The 15,876-nt window shown below is 34.1% G+C and overlaps 2 protein-coding genes and 1 non-coding gene across 3 annotated transcripts; all 3 read right to left on the bottom strand.

Annotated features, from left to right (window-relative positions):
- Nucleotides 1-1,930: 1,930 nt before the first annotated feature.
- LOC21397250 (protein RETICULATA-RELATED 1, chloroplastic) lies at nt 1,931-5,673 on the bottom strand. The gene is made up of 7 exons (XM_010101863.2): nt 5,035-5,673; nt 4,311-4,409; nt 3,864-4,084; nt 3,205-3,274; nt 2,851-2,930; nt 2,653-2,717; nt 1,931-2,353 (listed from the first exon to the last, which is right to left on the bottom strand). The coding sequence occupies exons 1-7, from the start codon at nt 5,542-5,544 to the stop codon at nt 2,160-2,162; spliced, it is 1,239 nt and encodes a 412-aa protein (XP_010100165.1). The 5' UTR covers nt 5,545-5,673; the 3' UTR covers nt 1,931-2,159.
- Nucleotides 5,674-5,839: 166 nt separating this feature from the next.
- TRNAS-GCU lies at nt 5,840-5,921 on the bottom strand. The gene has a single exon. It is a non-coding gene; the product is annotated as a tRNA-Ser (tRNA).
- Nucleotides 5,922-9,830: 3,909 nt separating this feature from the next.
- LOC21397249 (BTB/POZ domain-containing protein At3g44820) lies at nt 9,831-13,604 on the bottom strand. Its single transcript, XM_010101862.2, has 4 exons — nt 13,449-13,604; nt 13,019-13,088; nt 10,962-12,170; nt 9,831-10,858 (listed from the first exon to the last, which is right to left on the bottom strand). The coding sequence occupies exons 1-4, from the start codon at nt 13,496-13,498 to the stop codon at nt 10,286-10,288; spliced, it is 1,902 nt and encodes a 633-aa protein (XP_010100164.1). The 5' UTR covers nt 13,499-13,604; the 3' UTR covers nt 9,831-10,285.
- Between the last annotated feature and the right edge of the window lie 2,272 nt (nt 13,605-15,876).

The raw sequence follows: 15,876 nt of genomic DNA, 5'->3' as shown, positions 1-15,876 counted from the left end.
GGGAAAGAGAAACCCTTTAGAAAATCTAAAAATTTTATAGAAAACCCTACTATAGTGCAAAGTTTTTAAGGTTTCATGTCAAAAACTTGAAAAATAGAAAGTTGCAGTTGGAGTTTGCAAAAACTTATTTGAAGACTAGAGTACCTTAGGTGCAAATTTCAAAAGAAACGGATTAAAGACGAATCGGAAACTCAATTTGAAGACTAGAGTAGTCTAGGTGCAAAAACTAGTGAAAGACAACCATGTATGTTTGTACTGAGGCAGCTAAACTTGTATTCTAACCGTTTAGTTTGTTGATTGGAGTTTTTAATTTAAATTGATATATATTTTTATATGAGAACTTATTATTATAATAAAAAAATTAAATGTGACTGTTTTTTAAAACTTTTTACTGTAATAAAACTCGAATCGGTAAAATGAACGGACCTAAAAGTGAGTATCAAGGAAAACCTCAAAAGCATTTTTAACACTTAAGAATTTTTTGCTGAGATTTTAGAGCAAACGCGGGGGCTTGTTCGAGCAGTGAGTTTTTGAGTTAAAAACTCAAAAAAAGTAACTCGAGTTACAACTTTATTCAAGTTGATGTTCTTTTAAGTTTGAACTCGAGTTTAGGACTAAAACTCAAGTTCAAGTTTTTCCTTCAACTCGAGTTCAGACTCAAATTAATGAACAATATTTTTTCTATTCTTAAAAATGCTATAACTTTTTCGTTTTAATTCTTATTGAGATGCTTTTTTTTTATGCGTTAACAACGAAAAGACGAATAAAACCCCACCCATATACCCTATTAAAAGTTTCCATCAGCATTGAGTTTTTATTAAAATACTATCTAAATACAAATTCAAGTTTTGACTCACTCAAACACAAACTCAAAAAGATTTTTATCTCAAACCATAATTTAACGTTCAGTTCGCTGATTCGAGTTTTTAATTCGAGTTGAGATGTGATTTTATGTGAGAGCTTTTTACTGTAACAAAAAAGTTAGATGTGACTGTTTGTGAGAGCTTTTTACTGTAACAAAAAAGTTAGATGTGACTGTTTGTGAGAGCTTTTTACTGTAACAAAACTTGAATTCTAAACTCAAATCAGCGAAATGAACGAGGCGTAAATGTACACAATCAAACACAAACTCAAGTTACAACTTCTACTCAAGTTATAACTCAAATTCAACTCAAATCTACACTCCAGTCACCTAACTCAAAAAGAGTAAAAGAACAAGTCCTCCACACGAGGGACAAAAAGCTAACTAGAATCACACTTGGAACAGAAGAAAAGTGATGAATAGTTAATTGCAAAATATCAATTTAATTTTGATTTCTTTTATGAATAAGAGAGTACGGACGTTTTTTCATCTAATGCCATGAGATGAAAAATCAAACGTATATTTTCCACGTAATCCTAAAATTTACATCATAAAAATAAAGCTCAGTTCATTTCACTAATTCGAGTTTAAAATTTAAGTTTTACTACAGTAAAAAACTCTAAAAAATAGTCACATCTAACTTTTTTGTTATAGTAAAAGACTATCACATAAAGTCACATTTCAATTCAAATTAAAAACTCAAATCAACAAACTAAACGGATCCTTAACTCGACAGGAATCAGAAGATGCAAAGCAGACTTAAGGCATGTCTATATAGGTTTTACTTTTTAGAGAGTATCTTCTCTTTTCCTAATGAACAGACATAGAACTTGACATGGCTACACTTACGACCATGAGTCAATTTTATTTTAAATGCTTTAGGCCAAGTGAAGAAGAGAGGGGAAAAATAAAAAATAAAAAATAAAGATTGTGGATGCAAATGTGGTCTTGGGACTTGACTATTCATTTTTTCTTATAGTGGGCATCACCAAGTAAGCCCATTGTGCCAAAAGAAGTGATGGGCAACAAAGAATGGCTTAAAACAAGCAGGTAAAGAGATATCTAGCTTTTTTGTTTTTAAGTTTTTTTTTTTTTTTAAAAGATAATTGTTTGAGACTGAGACCTGCAAAAATGTAGTGCATGCCATTATGGCATAAAAAGGTACAACAAATAAAGGACAACTATATGACTGAAATTCAAAACCTAATCTAAAGAAAATTACTCATGAAAGGAAAAAACAAAAATGAAAAATCTATAGCTCATTTGATATTTAAGAAAAGAAACATGTTATTTGTATCTATTGCACTCCACTCCATTTAGCCCAATCTACAAACTGCATGCCACCATATATATTGTTGGCGAATCGCACACCAACTGTGAATGCCATTGCAGCAGGTGGGACCTGTTTCGCCAAAGGCGATGCTTCAACCAGCCGTTCAAGTCCATTAACGATTTGATAACGAGTGTTTGAAGACACGGCCAGAAAAACACCTGATTAAAGGGAAAACCGATAAGTGATGAATCACAAGGAAAGGTTTTTCGTCATGTATTGCTCTCTGTTTTTCTGAAGAGGAAGAGAGGTATACTATGACAGAGGTGCATCCCTAGAAGGAAAGGACTGCCTTTTCCCTTGGTATGCCACTAAAGTTGATGTATGAATGGGCGGATAAATTAAGGAATCAAGACTTTTTCTATGAAGAGTCACCAGAAGAAAACGCAGAGCACAGAAAATAGTTTCGAACGTGTGTAATGGCAAGAAATTTAAATCTGGATGAAAAATGCAAACATACCCCAAAGAGCAGCACTTCCAAAGAGAGGTGGCACAGGTATATCTTCTTCCGATTTCTTTACGCTCCTGATAATTCACGAAAACTTCCATCAACAACACAAGTTATAGCATCTAAATGAGTACTAAGTCCACATGACAACTATGTTCAGAGAAGGATATATATGCAAGCCAACAGTAAGAACATGTAATCAAACCATACCGTTTAGCATTCATGATCATATTTGCAATGCCTTGGCCAATAAGACCACATCCAAACCCAACCGATCCATACAACACTCCCTGGATCCAAAAGGTGCCAATAAATTGAACTATGAGCAACATGGCATTAGTAGATGCAGAATTTGAGCCTTGGAGACAATGCAAGGTACAAAAAGTAAAGTATGAAAACTGGCTTTTCAGAGAAAGTATCATCAAGTAAAAACTCTATTTGATATTGTACCCACCAATATTCTATTCAAGATTAATCATCCACAACTCTTTTTTTTTTAATTTTTTTTATCAGTGGCTCTTATTGACAATATTGTACCTTATAGAAATATGTAACGATTCGTACCTTATAGAAGTATGTAGCGATTCGTTGACTCACTGTAAATTTACATCCTGGCCTTTCAGCTTCGAAGACACTACATAAGAGGGAATGGTACAACTTAAGCAAATTATGTACAGAAATGCGATTCATTGAAAGTGTTAGCCTAAGGTCGTCTATAAAAGCCATAGAATACAGTTATGACTACCCTGATTGCATCTTTTCCCCCCTCCCTATTAGTCTAATGATTGCATCATCTATTTTTCCCGAAAGGCAACCTAAAGATAATGACATAGAAGGGATAAAAAGAGATAAAAACAAAGAAGAATGAAGAAAACTACTGTCTTAGCAATCTCTATCAAATAAGATAAAACTAAAGCACAATATAAGTGAGCTCCAATAAGTGTAAAGAATCCGGGAACACAACTTGGAAGAGGCATGGACAATTCACAAGATGTTTGGTCTTAACTTTTTTTAGGCTTAGTAATACTATTGAAGACAAGCGTTTTAATTATTGACAGCTGTAATGAATTTTTTTGATGAATAACTATAATTACCAGATAAAAGAAGAAGAGACAACTGAGAGAAACAAAAAATAGGGAAAAGCAAGTTGGATAATGCTAATCAAAATTTTTAGATAGATTCAGCATCTTACTCATCCTGATATTGTACCATAAGATGCTTACCTGCTAGGCAGTGCTGCGCAAGCATGTCTTATATTTCCAAATAAACCTTTTGAGACGGATGGCTTCCCTATTCGAGCATAGGGCGCTAACATACCCACCAAAGCAATATCAACCACCACACCAACTAAAAGATCAGCAGCATACAACTCAAATTCTGCCCAGAAATCCTTTCCCCTTTTCTGGACTTCTGCAAATGTTGCACAACAAGAATCTATGACTACCTACACCGAATGAAATCAATGAGAGCTTCTTCAGGATTCAAGAAACTGAAAACCCCGCAATCTAGAAACTTTCTAAAAAGTGCAAGAAAAACCGACAACCTAAACAAGCTACAAAAAAGGGTAAATTTCTGTTCAGATTCTCGCCTGCACTCTCTAATAACCTAAAGAACACTAAAAAAAATATAAAATTTCCTGCAGATCCAAATAAAAATTACCCATAACAAACCTCTGTCCCAACTTTAAACAGAAACGAAGGATCAGCCAGCATTCGATCCCGTAGCATTGAACAGTGCTTCATGAGAAACCCCAATGGCCAAATTGATCCCTGTGAAAAGCAATTAAAGCACTTTAAAAAAAACTACATCCTGTGTTAAAAACTGGCGTCTGTTTGGTTCACGCGTTTAAGTCGGTGATTCTTGATTCTGATTCATTGGCGGGAATTTTGTCAGAAAAAAAATATTTGAACTAATATTCTTTGTAAAATGAAAAACACTATAATAAAATCAGAATCATAGGTTCAAGTACACAAACCAAACGGGTCTGAAAGTTTACAAACGCTAACTTTCATCACTTCGCCGAGTTAACAGAAGTTCAAACTCTGTCCACTTCCTAAATTATAACAATCAAACAGAATCAAAAATCTAAATAAATAAATTATGGAAAGGTAATATTTCCCTTTATTCCTCAAAAGAAGCATATCCTTTGGAGTTTGGAGCCAGAATTAACTTTCATAATATAAGGAAATGACTAAAATAATCTTTCAACTATTGCTTTTCTAAAATTCATTAGATATCCACAGCAGTAAAACCAAACTTAACCAAACAATCTTTTGAAGTTCACATTCGATTTCGACATGAAGCTTAGCTAATTTTTCTCACCAAAAAAAAAAAAAAAAAGCTACAGATAGTACGAGATTAAACCCTAGAAAAACAGAATCGAAAAAATTTCACCTGCAAATCCAAGTAGCGAAAGAGGAAAGCTTTCCGAATTCCCGTCGTCTTCGCCGCCTCGACCATGTCGGAAGGAAGACTCACTCCCCGACCTTCCGCCTCCTTCATCACCTCCTCAAACTTCAAAATCGGCCCAAACTCCTCTTTCTCTTCGTCATCGCCGCCATTTCCACCACCTCCTCCGCCAAAAGAATCGCCGCCACCACTCCCTCCGTCATCGCCGTCGCCGTAAACGATTCTCGGTTCGGAGTCTCCGGATTCCTCGACGATCGTCTTGGAAATGGATCCCGATCCCACGCACTTCGGACCAAACGAGAGATTTTCGATCGTCGAAAACTGGCGAAAAGCTAGCGTCAGCTTTGTAGAGTTCCACCTCCCGGGACACTCGAAAACCCTAACGTCGAAGGCGACGCTCTGGTGGTGGAGGCGACCACCGCACTGCCCCGTAGAAACGTATGAGCGATGGAGGTTGGACGGCGACGGAGTGAGGCGGGTCGAGCAAAACGACATCTCGTTAGGGAGAGCTGCGGCAGAGTCAGGTGTTGCTGGTTGTTGTGTCGTTTGTTTTTGTTTTGTTGGGACAGAGGAAAAATGTCGTGAAGACTGAAATGTCTGAAGTGATGACTGATGAGTGTACAGTGAAGTGTTAACCGAAGTAAAAAAAAAAAAAAAAAGGAAGAAGAAGAAGCCCGAAGTAAGTGGAAATTTGGTGCGGCGTGGACTATGATAATCGGCGAAGCGTCAATATTCTATTGGTTGAGACTTGAGAGATGTTATTGTGATTAAAAAGTGGGGGCCAAAAATTCGTCGCCTGAGAGATTCGAACTCTCGCGGGGAAACCCCATGTACTTAGCAGGCACACGCCTTAACCACTCGGCCAAAGCGACGCTTGTGAAAATGAACTTCCGTAATTAATTTAATGTTTACATTTTAAAAAAAAAGTCCACTTATTAGAAAACAAATATACACTTTTTTTTTTTTTTGCTTTTCTAAAAATTAACTTCGGTCGGACGGACAAAGAGAATTGGAGGATTGGAAATCTGGAAGTCGGAGAGAATTATGATGATCTTTAATCTTGTTTAGTAAAAAGAAGGAAGAGTTGAAAAAATAAACGAAAAATTATTTATTTAATTGAATTTACCTTTTTACTATTTCATATATTTGGTTTGGAGGATAAAACATTTATATTTTTTTTTTGTTTTTCTAAAAATTAACTTCACTCGGACGGATAAAAAGAATTGGAGGATTAAAAATTTAAAAGTCGGAGAGGATTATAATGATCTTTAGTCTTGTCATTGGAAAAAAAAAAAAAAGGAAGAGTTGAAAATATAAATGAAATATTATTTATTTAATTAAATTTATCCTTTTTACTATTTCATACTAATTTGTTTGAAGGATAAAACACTATTTTTAAAAATTTAATTGATGGAATGCATGAATCATTCAATTAATGAAAGGCTCACCCCCTCTCATAATAGATTGCCTATCTCACTAATCTTTCTTGTTCTACCATTCTCTCTCCAACTAAACACTCTTAGCTCGTGTTCGGTTGGGCAATTCAGTCCATTTTAATCCAATTCAATCTTAATCACATTTATAATTAGTGTTTAAAAATGACACTAATTACACTTTAATGGTCCATTCAAATTAAATTGAAACAGTTGAAGTCTGAATTTAACCTCCCCTCAATTCATCATTTCCAACCTCTTTTTTTTACAGTTAAACAATTATACTTTTCAGATTTTTGCTTGTTCTATATCTAGAGATTCCCTTTTTTTCTCTGTTATAATATTAATTTTCCATACATGTTTGGCATTCTTAACAACTAACTTTAAAAAATAAAAAAATAAAAAAAAAGAAAGAAAAGAAAAGCTACACAATTAGAAAACGCGCACAAAAATTTTGGACTTCTTCTGTAGGTAATTGGCGTTAACTTTTTATTAGATTATATTGTTTTTAGTTGTTGTATTCGTTCCTATGCATCATAATTTTTTTTTTTAAATGCCCACACAAAACGCTCAACAAAAATTGTATTATCCAAAATGATATACGTTAATTATATATTTTTCAAAAAAATTTATGCGGGTTGTTTATTTCTAACGCATTATCATTTTTTTTTAATTTTAAAGCCATATACATTAATTTTTTACTCAATTACAAACAATATCACAATTAAAATTGCTTCCAATTCAAATGCCAATTTTGTTCAAATTTACATCATTTTTAAGACTCATCTAAATACTAATTTAGATTATATTCTCTATTCGAATTAAAGCTTTAAATGCACAATCAAATGCTAATATCAGACTAATATTTAAATCACATTGTTCAGATTATTTTTATTTAAATAAAAAAAGTTTAAATCAACACAATTCAAACCAAACGAATTAAATAAGAGCTCAGTTTTATACTTGTATTTGCTTAGAATAATGTGCTTCTTAGGTTGATATATAATCAAATAAGTGAAAACAAAAATCTTATAATTTTTATTTATGTCCCTTTTCTCAAGAAACAATCAGATATACCTTTTTTTTTCTTCTTTATGTCCCTCACCAAAATTACGTGGCTATTATTTTTTATTTTTATGTCCCTCTAGTGAGAACGTATTATTCGATTTTCCAAAAAAACAACGATTGAATTGCTTTTGTTTGTTTGTTTTTTTCAAGGGTTAACTTTACTTTTGCTCCCAAAATATGTTTCTTGTTCAATTTTTGCCCATGAACTTTAAGATGTTACAAAACTATATCCTAAACTATGCTTATTGTCTTATGCTTGGCCCTTCAATCACATAAAACATTAAAACCTCAACAGAATCAACTGTAAGACATTCACATGAAGGGTATTTAAAACAAATCTCGCTTAAATAAATTTAGGGTCCGTTTAGTTCGTTGATTCGAGTTTTTAATTTGAGTTGAGATGTGACTTTATGTGAGAGTTTTATACTGTAATAAAAAAGTTAAATGTGACTATTTCTGAGAGTTTTTTACTGTAGTAAAACTCGAATTCTAAATTTGAATCGGTGAAATGAACGGAACTTTAAAAATTAAAAAACAAAAGAAGAGAGAGAAAAGGGCATGGTCTCTCTTTACACAAGCTTGTTCATTAATAAAGAATGTGAGGGTCAATTTCATTTCAATTAAAGTTAGAGGCAAGATTTATAAATGCCCTTCATTAACAATTAATAAGCGGTCACAGGGCTGATTCTGTTGAACTTTTAACAGCTTTTGTGATTAAATGGCTAAACATGAGACTATGAGCGTAGTTTAGAGTCAATTTGTAATATTTTGAAGTTCATAGATTAAAAGTGAAATTTTTATTTTTTCTTTTTTCAATAAAGGGTAGATATACGTTTGGTTGAAGGATTCAAACCATGTGATTCGAACTATTTTTTATTTACGTGAATTTTTTGTGAAAAAAAATACTGTAGCGAATCATGAATTATGATTCGAATCAGGGAACAAATCCCTCTACTAAACATCGAGGACTAGTTTAAAAAAGGTTGATGCAGAAGGTTTTTTTTTTTTTTTTGTGTTCTCTAAAGTTTTTTTTTTTTTTTTTTTTTTTTTTTTTTTCCAAAGGATTTTGTTTTTGGCCCTTTCACGATCACACTCATGCTCAAAGATTTTGCTTTTTTAGAATACTTTTAAGATAATTAATCTCAATTTAAGTCGAGCTAAAATCAATGTAATTAATTACCTACCTCTGAGAGCTCCAGTGATGATTGGTTGGTACATAGCCTTAAATGGTGTTTTTTTTTTTTTTTTTTTAAAAGTTAAGGGTGTGTTTAGTAAAGAGATTCGTACATTGATTCGAATCATAGTTCATGGTTCGTTAGAGTGTTTTCTCTCATAAAAAATAATTATGATTCATGGCTCGCTACCAAATGTCTCCTTGAACTGTAGTTTTGTACTTTTTTTTTTTGGGTGAATTGAAGTTTTGTACCTTAAAACTAACGCCCACATCGACATCATATTTCTGTGGATTTTTTTTTTTCCTGAGTAGGTTTGCATGAATGTGTTCCCAATTGTGAACTAGACATTCTCCTTAATATCATCATTGAGACTGGTACTTAGACCGACAATGAAATCAATACCAAAACATTCAAGATTTGAAAGCCAGCTATACACAATAAACAAATGATGGAATGTGCATGGAACTTGAGGAGGAAATATCAATGCCATTATTAGTATTTGGGACCACTCCAAAAGCATCATATATTATTCCATTGGGCTGGCCATGATTAAGAAAAAGAAAAATAATAACCAAACTTATTTAGGGATAGTATGGCTTACTATCACAAATTTTGTCATGGTTTAATAATCAATCAATATATATATATATCATGTATATGTATATATATATATATATATAGAGGTATGGTTTTAAACTCATCAATGGATATTATTGTTTTAACTATGAGAAATTGATTTAACGGTTATATAACTTGAATAATTGACTAAAAAAATTTATGACCGTTCTCAAATTTCTATATCTGATGGGTAACCACCGATGGAAATGTTATCCATTAAGAACTCATCCTGTATATAAAATAAACAAGCAGATAAAAATCAAGATTGTGAATGAAATACTCAATATAACGATCTCATTTACACAGAGGATGAACTTTCTACAGGAATAATTTTCTTTATTCAGATACTCATTCCGTTGAATGCGACTTCTTCAAAATCTTAGTATGGAGTTTGCTATGGGAAGTCAATTGACCAAAGGGAAAGCAACTAAAATTAAAAAGCTTAGACATATGATAATGGTAACAAGAATCTTTATATGTTCCCACTATTTGATAAATTTTTACAAACATGTTTCACAAAGATGTACATGTATAAAGGCCAAGTGAAGAAAACAAACGCCAAAACTGAAAAACATTCAACGAATTCTCTTTCCTATATATGTAAAACAAGGTATATTTACTTGTATACACTTTTGAGTTCAATCTTGGGCTCATCATCAATGCCAGGCTCAAAGCCTCAAAGGCGAAGAAGCTGCCATTCCCCATTAGACAAATGAAAACAATTTCGTCGCAAATAGCCTCTTTGGGCGGTGCCATCTTTTACTCTCTGTTTGGTTCGCAGAAAATCCGAAGGGAAGGAATAGAAAGAAATTGCGCAAAATTTCCAATATACCAAAAAAAGAATTTAACCATAAAAACGGTCCTTCCCTCTTTCCAAACTTTCTGAGGACCAAACAGAGTCTTTAGTCATCATGGCAGAAGACAGTCCTCTTATAGCAGCACTTAAAACAATGAGAAACTTTTCCGGTGTCTAGAATGATTGGAAGAGCGCGCCTTCTCAACTGATGATGCTCTAGGAGTAGGCTCGGTAATTTCAAGAGTCTCTCGTTGAGCATCAGACGGTCGTGGAAGAAGCTTACACCCGATTTTTCGAGCAACCAGGCGAGGAGAACTGAGGGAGCTATGTGATTTGCTCACCTTTTTCATCTCCTGCTTAATTTTACTGAATTCTTCCTCAAGCTCACCAACTCTAGACCTCATCCTTTCCATGTCCACCTTTAAAACCTGGTTCTCCCTCACCACAGTCACCCACCCGTCTCTCTGCACAATCTGGCCAGCCATTTCAACAGGAACAGTCGCTGGAGCTGCAGGGGCACTTTCAGCGTCCAGGACATGAAGGCAACCAGCTAGAGCCGTCCTCAAATGCATCTGCTCAAAGAACAGGACTTGAAGAACGATTCTAAGCGGTAATCTTTCGTTTTGGGATGCGTGGGCGCACGCATCAATAGAGAGTTTCTGGAAGTCAATAATGTTGCAAAGTTCTTCCTTCTCTTTCTCTGGGAGCCAAGGGTGTGCCTGCAACAATGCGACAATGCTGTTAGCTTTTTATTCAAATTCCAAACATTTTTCTGATGTTGGCAACACATCCTTTGTTTCATTATTCGGTCTAGAATCAAACCTTGAAGTATATATCCAGTGCTCGGTACAGCCCGTCATGCAAAGATCTTGCAGACCCTGGGATGGCCTCTGCCAAAGAGCGGATCTTTGTGGGCTTTAAATTCACATCGGAAGCAACCTCCGCAATGTAGCTATCTATAAGCTTAGCAACTTTTCTTATTGGCCCAGATGATGGTGATGTTTCCATGTCCAATGATGTCGGAGAAAACGACTCAATCCTTGATTCCGTCGACATAAAATGATGGATGATCCTTTGAACGCAGTCCGTATTATACAATGTGTCAGCGTCTGAATACGAAGGAATCAGCACACTATCAAGGGTTGCCAATTCCAGTTGCACCCCTATTCTCTGCTCTAAAGAATCCTTGCATGTTTGATCAACTCCCAGTATCAATGCGACACGAAGCAGTCCTAGTAAAAAACGACAGAAGGATTTCCCCTTTTTCTGGGGAAGGAGCTTTTCAATGCTTTCCAACACAACCCTTTGATCAGGAGCAACGGGTTTCAAACTAAAACTCGCAACTGTTCTAGGTATGCTACTTTGTCCGCTGTGCCATCGGCCCAGACCAGGAAGGTACTTTCTGGCATAGTACATTATAGCACCTACTAGGTTTTCAGGTCTTAGACCCCTTACTTCCATCGTCTTGATAAGTCTCTCGAACAATACAATGCTGAGATATGAGATGTCGTCAAACCACCAGTCTGATTCTGAACTCTGAATTCTTGCACCGGTGTTTATTCCATTCCATAGGATGCTTCCACCGGGGCTTTGTAAACTACCGTACATCATCATGGGCCACCCAAACAAACTAGGATCGGTACAAACCATCACGGAGAGAGCATTTAAACTTCTGCTTATGATCTGGAGCTTTTCTGCTCCGTGCATCACAGGCTCAGAGCTTTGGAGAGCCAAGATGCAATCTTTCCAATTGCGCAGTATGCTTTTATAGAAGAAACTCTCGGCCTTAGAGAGTAAGTTGCCTTCACCATACTCTTCTGTCATTTCAAGGTAGTCTGCTGCACAATAAACCATTGTTGTGTTTCTCGGAGTCAATTCTATCTTGACACTGTAGCAGAATTTAGCCACAATCAAGAAAGTGTCAGGACCACCAGGGAACTCTTCCAGAACTGTAGTGAGAATCTTTACATGGGTACTTTGGGATTCCTCGTATATCCGTGCCATCTTTCCACATTTTGCCATGAGAGGAAACTGGAGAGTACATACATAGGCAGGTCAATAGCCTTAAATTCTCATCGTTATTGCATAATTCTAATAGATAATTTCATCAATATTTTCATCACTCTTGCATTAAGAGGAGGAAAGTTCTGTATTGAAAAATTTGTATAATTATGTTGGGCAAGCTCATAATATACTATCACTGATCCAGTCAACCAAAACGAATGAAATCATCATTGCTAGCTAAAAGTAGTTCTATAATAAAAAGACAAAACAAACACATTCGAAAAAGAAAAGCTAAATGCTAAAATCTAAAAGGTCTAAAGAGCATCAAACTACCGGAAAGGGGGAAAAAAGAAAAAGAACCACTGAAATTTTTTTTTTTTTTTTTATATGGTGAACGGAGTAACACTAATAACACCTCAACATAGGGCCAACAACCAAATCAATTCTGATAGAAACACGGACCAAAGAAGTAGCTAAAGAGGCTTAAAGACCGCTAAGTGCCCTCATCTACCCAAGTAATGACAAGTAAATAACAAGTGATCAAGGACAGCTCATCATCAAAGAATATACATATATATACATACATACACACACACACACACACACACACACACACATATATGACGACATATCTTACTTGTACCATTAAACTTCAACCTCAAGTAATGTTACTGGGTTGCATAAACTTTACCTTCTAAATTGACAAAAGACAAGCTTCCCATACGAACATATTTAAAGTTATAGATTAATCATCAGGAGAAAAAAAAAGTTACAGATTAATCATAGCATAATTACATGGAAAAGAAACATAACATAAGTGAGTTTATTTGTTCTAAAATATACTATTTACGAAGGTAAAATGGCAGTTGCCATACCTTGTGAAGATGGAAATTTACGCCATCCACCGAGACAATTATATCGCTAGGCAATCCCGCTTTGTAGAACCTTGCAAACCAATCAAAAAGTATGAATTATCCCCAAAACTCATGTAAATCGATCAATATTATCATCACTTTCTAGTTTCTTCTCCTTATGACATAAGGAATATGGTCAGCCTAGTTAGTGAGAGAACAAGGGTCAATTTGACTCAATTGTAGCTGTTGAATGAAAATTATGCTACTAAAGTTAAGAAAAGAAGCAAACAACTGGATTTTATCAAAATCTTCTGGGGTTTAAAGTATTCTAGAACCCCATAACTCAGTTTAAAAAATCAACCCAATTTTTTTTTTTTTTTTGTAAAAGGGAAAAACAGAAATGGGTTGTTAAGTTATGATGTGCAAAGAAGTTTTTGATTAGAGAAAGTACCATTCATTTCCTTCTCGGTGAAACCCAGAATCCTTCCCAGCTGGAGCCATGGCTGAGCAAGCCAAACAAAGATCTCTCTCTCTCTCCTTTCTTCTATCTCTTTCTCTCTCTCTCTCTCTACCAAGAGTTCTTCATCTAGGTGGTGGAGGTTGGACACCCAAAATTATTCCTTTTTTATTTTAGACAAAGTAAAGAAAGAAAAAAAAAAAAACCAAAAAAGGTTATAAAAGATGCCAAGAGAGGTAGTAGGTATCCTAGTCCACAGAGTCAAGTGAGGGTCGTTTGCCCAAAGAGTGGGCCTTTACAGCTACGACTTCCCAAAAACACTTTTTTTTTTTCTTTTTTTTTTTTGCCTCTTCAAAAAAAAAATCACATTTGAAATTGTTTTCCAAAAGGGAACACAGATCACGACGGCAAAATCGCCAAAGTAAAAAAGAGAAAAGAAAAGCGTTAGTTGTTTTTAAAGCAAGCAATGTAAAAGGTAAAGGAAACAGACATGGGAAACGACCAAAAAAAAGGAGGGCGTGTCGTTTGTCGTGTGTAAGGATCGTCGGGGCTTTAGCCGGCCGAGGACTGGGCGTGGAGACAAGGGTAATGATATGATTAGAATGGCAAAAATGATGTCCTTTTTTTGTCTCAGGCTTTTTGTTGAACAGCTCGCCGGCAACAATCATTGTCCGCGATTGATTGCTAAACAATGGACTGGGATTGAAGACGAGGGACCAATCACCATTCACCATTTCCAGGTTTTAAAGAGTATTTATTTATTGTTTTATTTATTTATTTGCTAATGGATTTAATAAATGAATTTATTTAATTAGGAGGTAGCTTTGGGGAAGTAGGACCAAGATTTCCACACATTTTCCATTTCTCGTGGTGGTTATAAATAGGTCCCCAGGTTTTTGATTTGTTTAATGGCATTTTTGATGTGAATTCTGCCGCCATTCATCTTCAAACACAAGCGATCAGAAACATACACACATTATAGCCAGTGTCACCACTTCAATCTTTTTTTTTTATTTATTATTTTTGTTTTTTTAGTCTCTTTCTTTTTTTTTTTCCTTTATTTACTTTTAAAATTTGTTTATTAGGATTAATTTCACAAATACTCTTTAAAATTTCGTCTCAGGATTGGTTTCTAAAATTTTATTTTATTACAATTTTGATTATTCTTATATAAGTGCTAAATATTTAATAAGATTTATGAAAATGAAGTGGTTAAAATTAAAAACATATAAATTTTAAAAACTAAAATAATACAAAAAGTAGAAATTAATTCCAATAAATAATCTCTAAATTTTAAAAAGCATTTATTATATGGATGATCGATGTAATCAATGCCTTTTAAAGACTTACATATATGGATAATCAAAGTCAATAAAAACTTACCTATATTTCGTTATTTTTGAAATCTAAAGTATAAGATTAATTATTTTCTTTCTAATCTTTAATCTGTTCCATTCTTAAGGGCTCATTCCTGATTAAATTCATAATTTTAATTCTGTTACAGTGTTTTTTTTTTTATAAAGAATTTAAATTCAAAAAATTTTCACTAATAGTATCCTCATAATATTCCTACTAATAAATCAGAATTACAAGGCATGTTTATTTCATATACACAAATTAAAATTATTGATTATGCTATATTATTTTTTTCTCAAAAAAAATTAGAATTTAAAATGTCAAAATTAAAATTATAATTTGAATATAACTTCTAAACTGCAACGGGCAACTAAATGGGCCCCTAGTGTTTGTTCTATGTATTGTTTGCATTATCCATAACTAAAAGACCAACGGTGTTGATTCGGTTGATCTGAAAGACTCTCGGTAGGATTTAAAACATTAAATTGACAGCGTTAGTGGGAGGTGTTATTACTAATTTTAAAACGTGAAGAGGAAAGTTTTGGGCGCGTTTGGAACTCGTTTCAAAATGATTTTGCTTTTTGTATGAAAATGGAAATGAAAACGTTTTCAATCTCAGACAGAAATTATTTTTGAAAATGCGTTTGGTAGTTTTATCAAGAGATTATTTTCAAGTTAAAAAACTCATTAATGTCTCTCTTTGCTCAAGAGAGGAGAAAACGAAAACAAAAAATAAAAAATGACTTTTAGTCGTTTTTCATTTCTCTCATTTTACACTAAACTAAAAAATTATTTTTATTTCTGTTTTTTGTCTTTAATTATGCCAAACGCCATTTTAAAATTATTTTCATTTTTTTTTCTCGAAAAACGTAAAAAACAAAAACAAGAACAATTTCAAACATGACATTTATGTCTTGTCCTAGAGAAACAAACCAGAAGAAAAAGAGAAAAAGATGGGCACAAGCCGTTGGGTGTTTTGAAAGAGAAAACGGGTTTTTCGTCTAAGGAATGGTTGATTTCTTCCTATCTTTTCTGGGTCTGATCGAAATTCAAATTTGAAGGTTTC

The sequence above is a fragment of the Morus notabilis genome, unplaced genomic scaffold (assembly GCF_000414095.1).
Source record: "Morus notabilis unplaced genomic scaffold, ASM41409v2 Scaffold1460, whole genome shotgun sequence".
NCBI lineage: Eukaryota > Viridiplantae > Streptophyta > Magnoliopsida > Rosales > Moraceae > Morus > Morus notabilis.
Note: the sequence above shows the minus strand (reverse complement) of the source record. Positions and strands in the feature narration are given on the sequence as shown.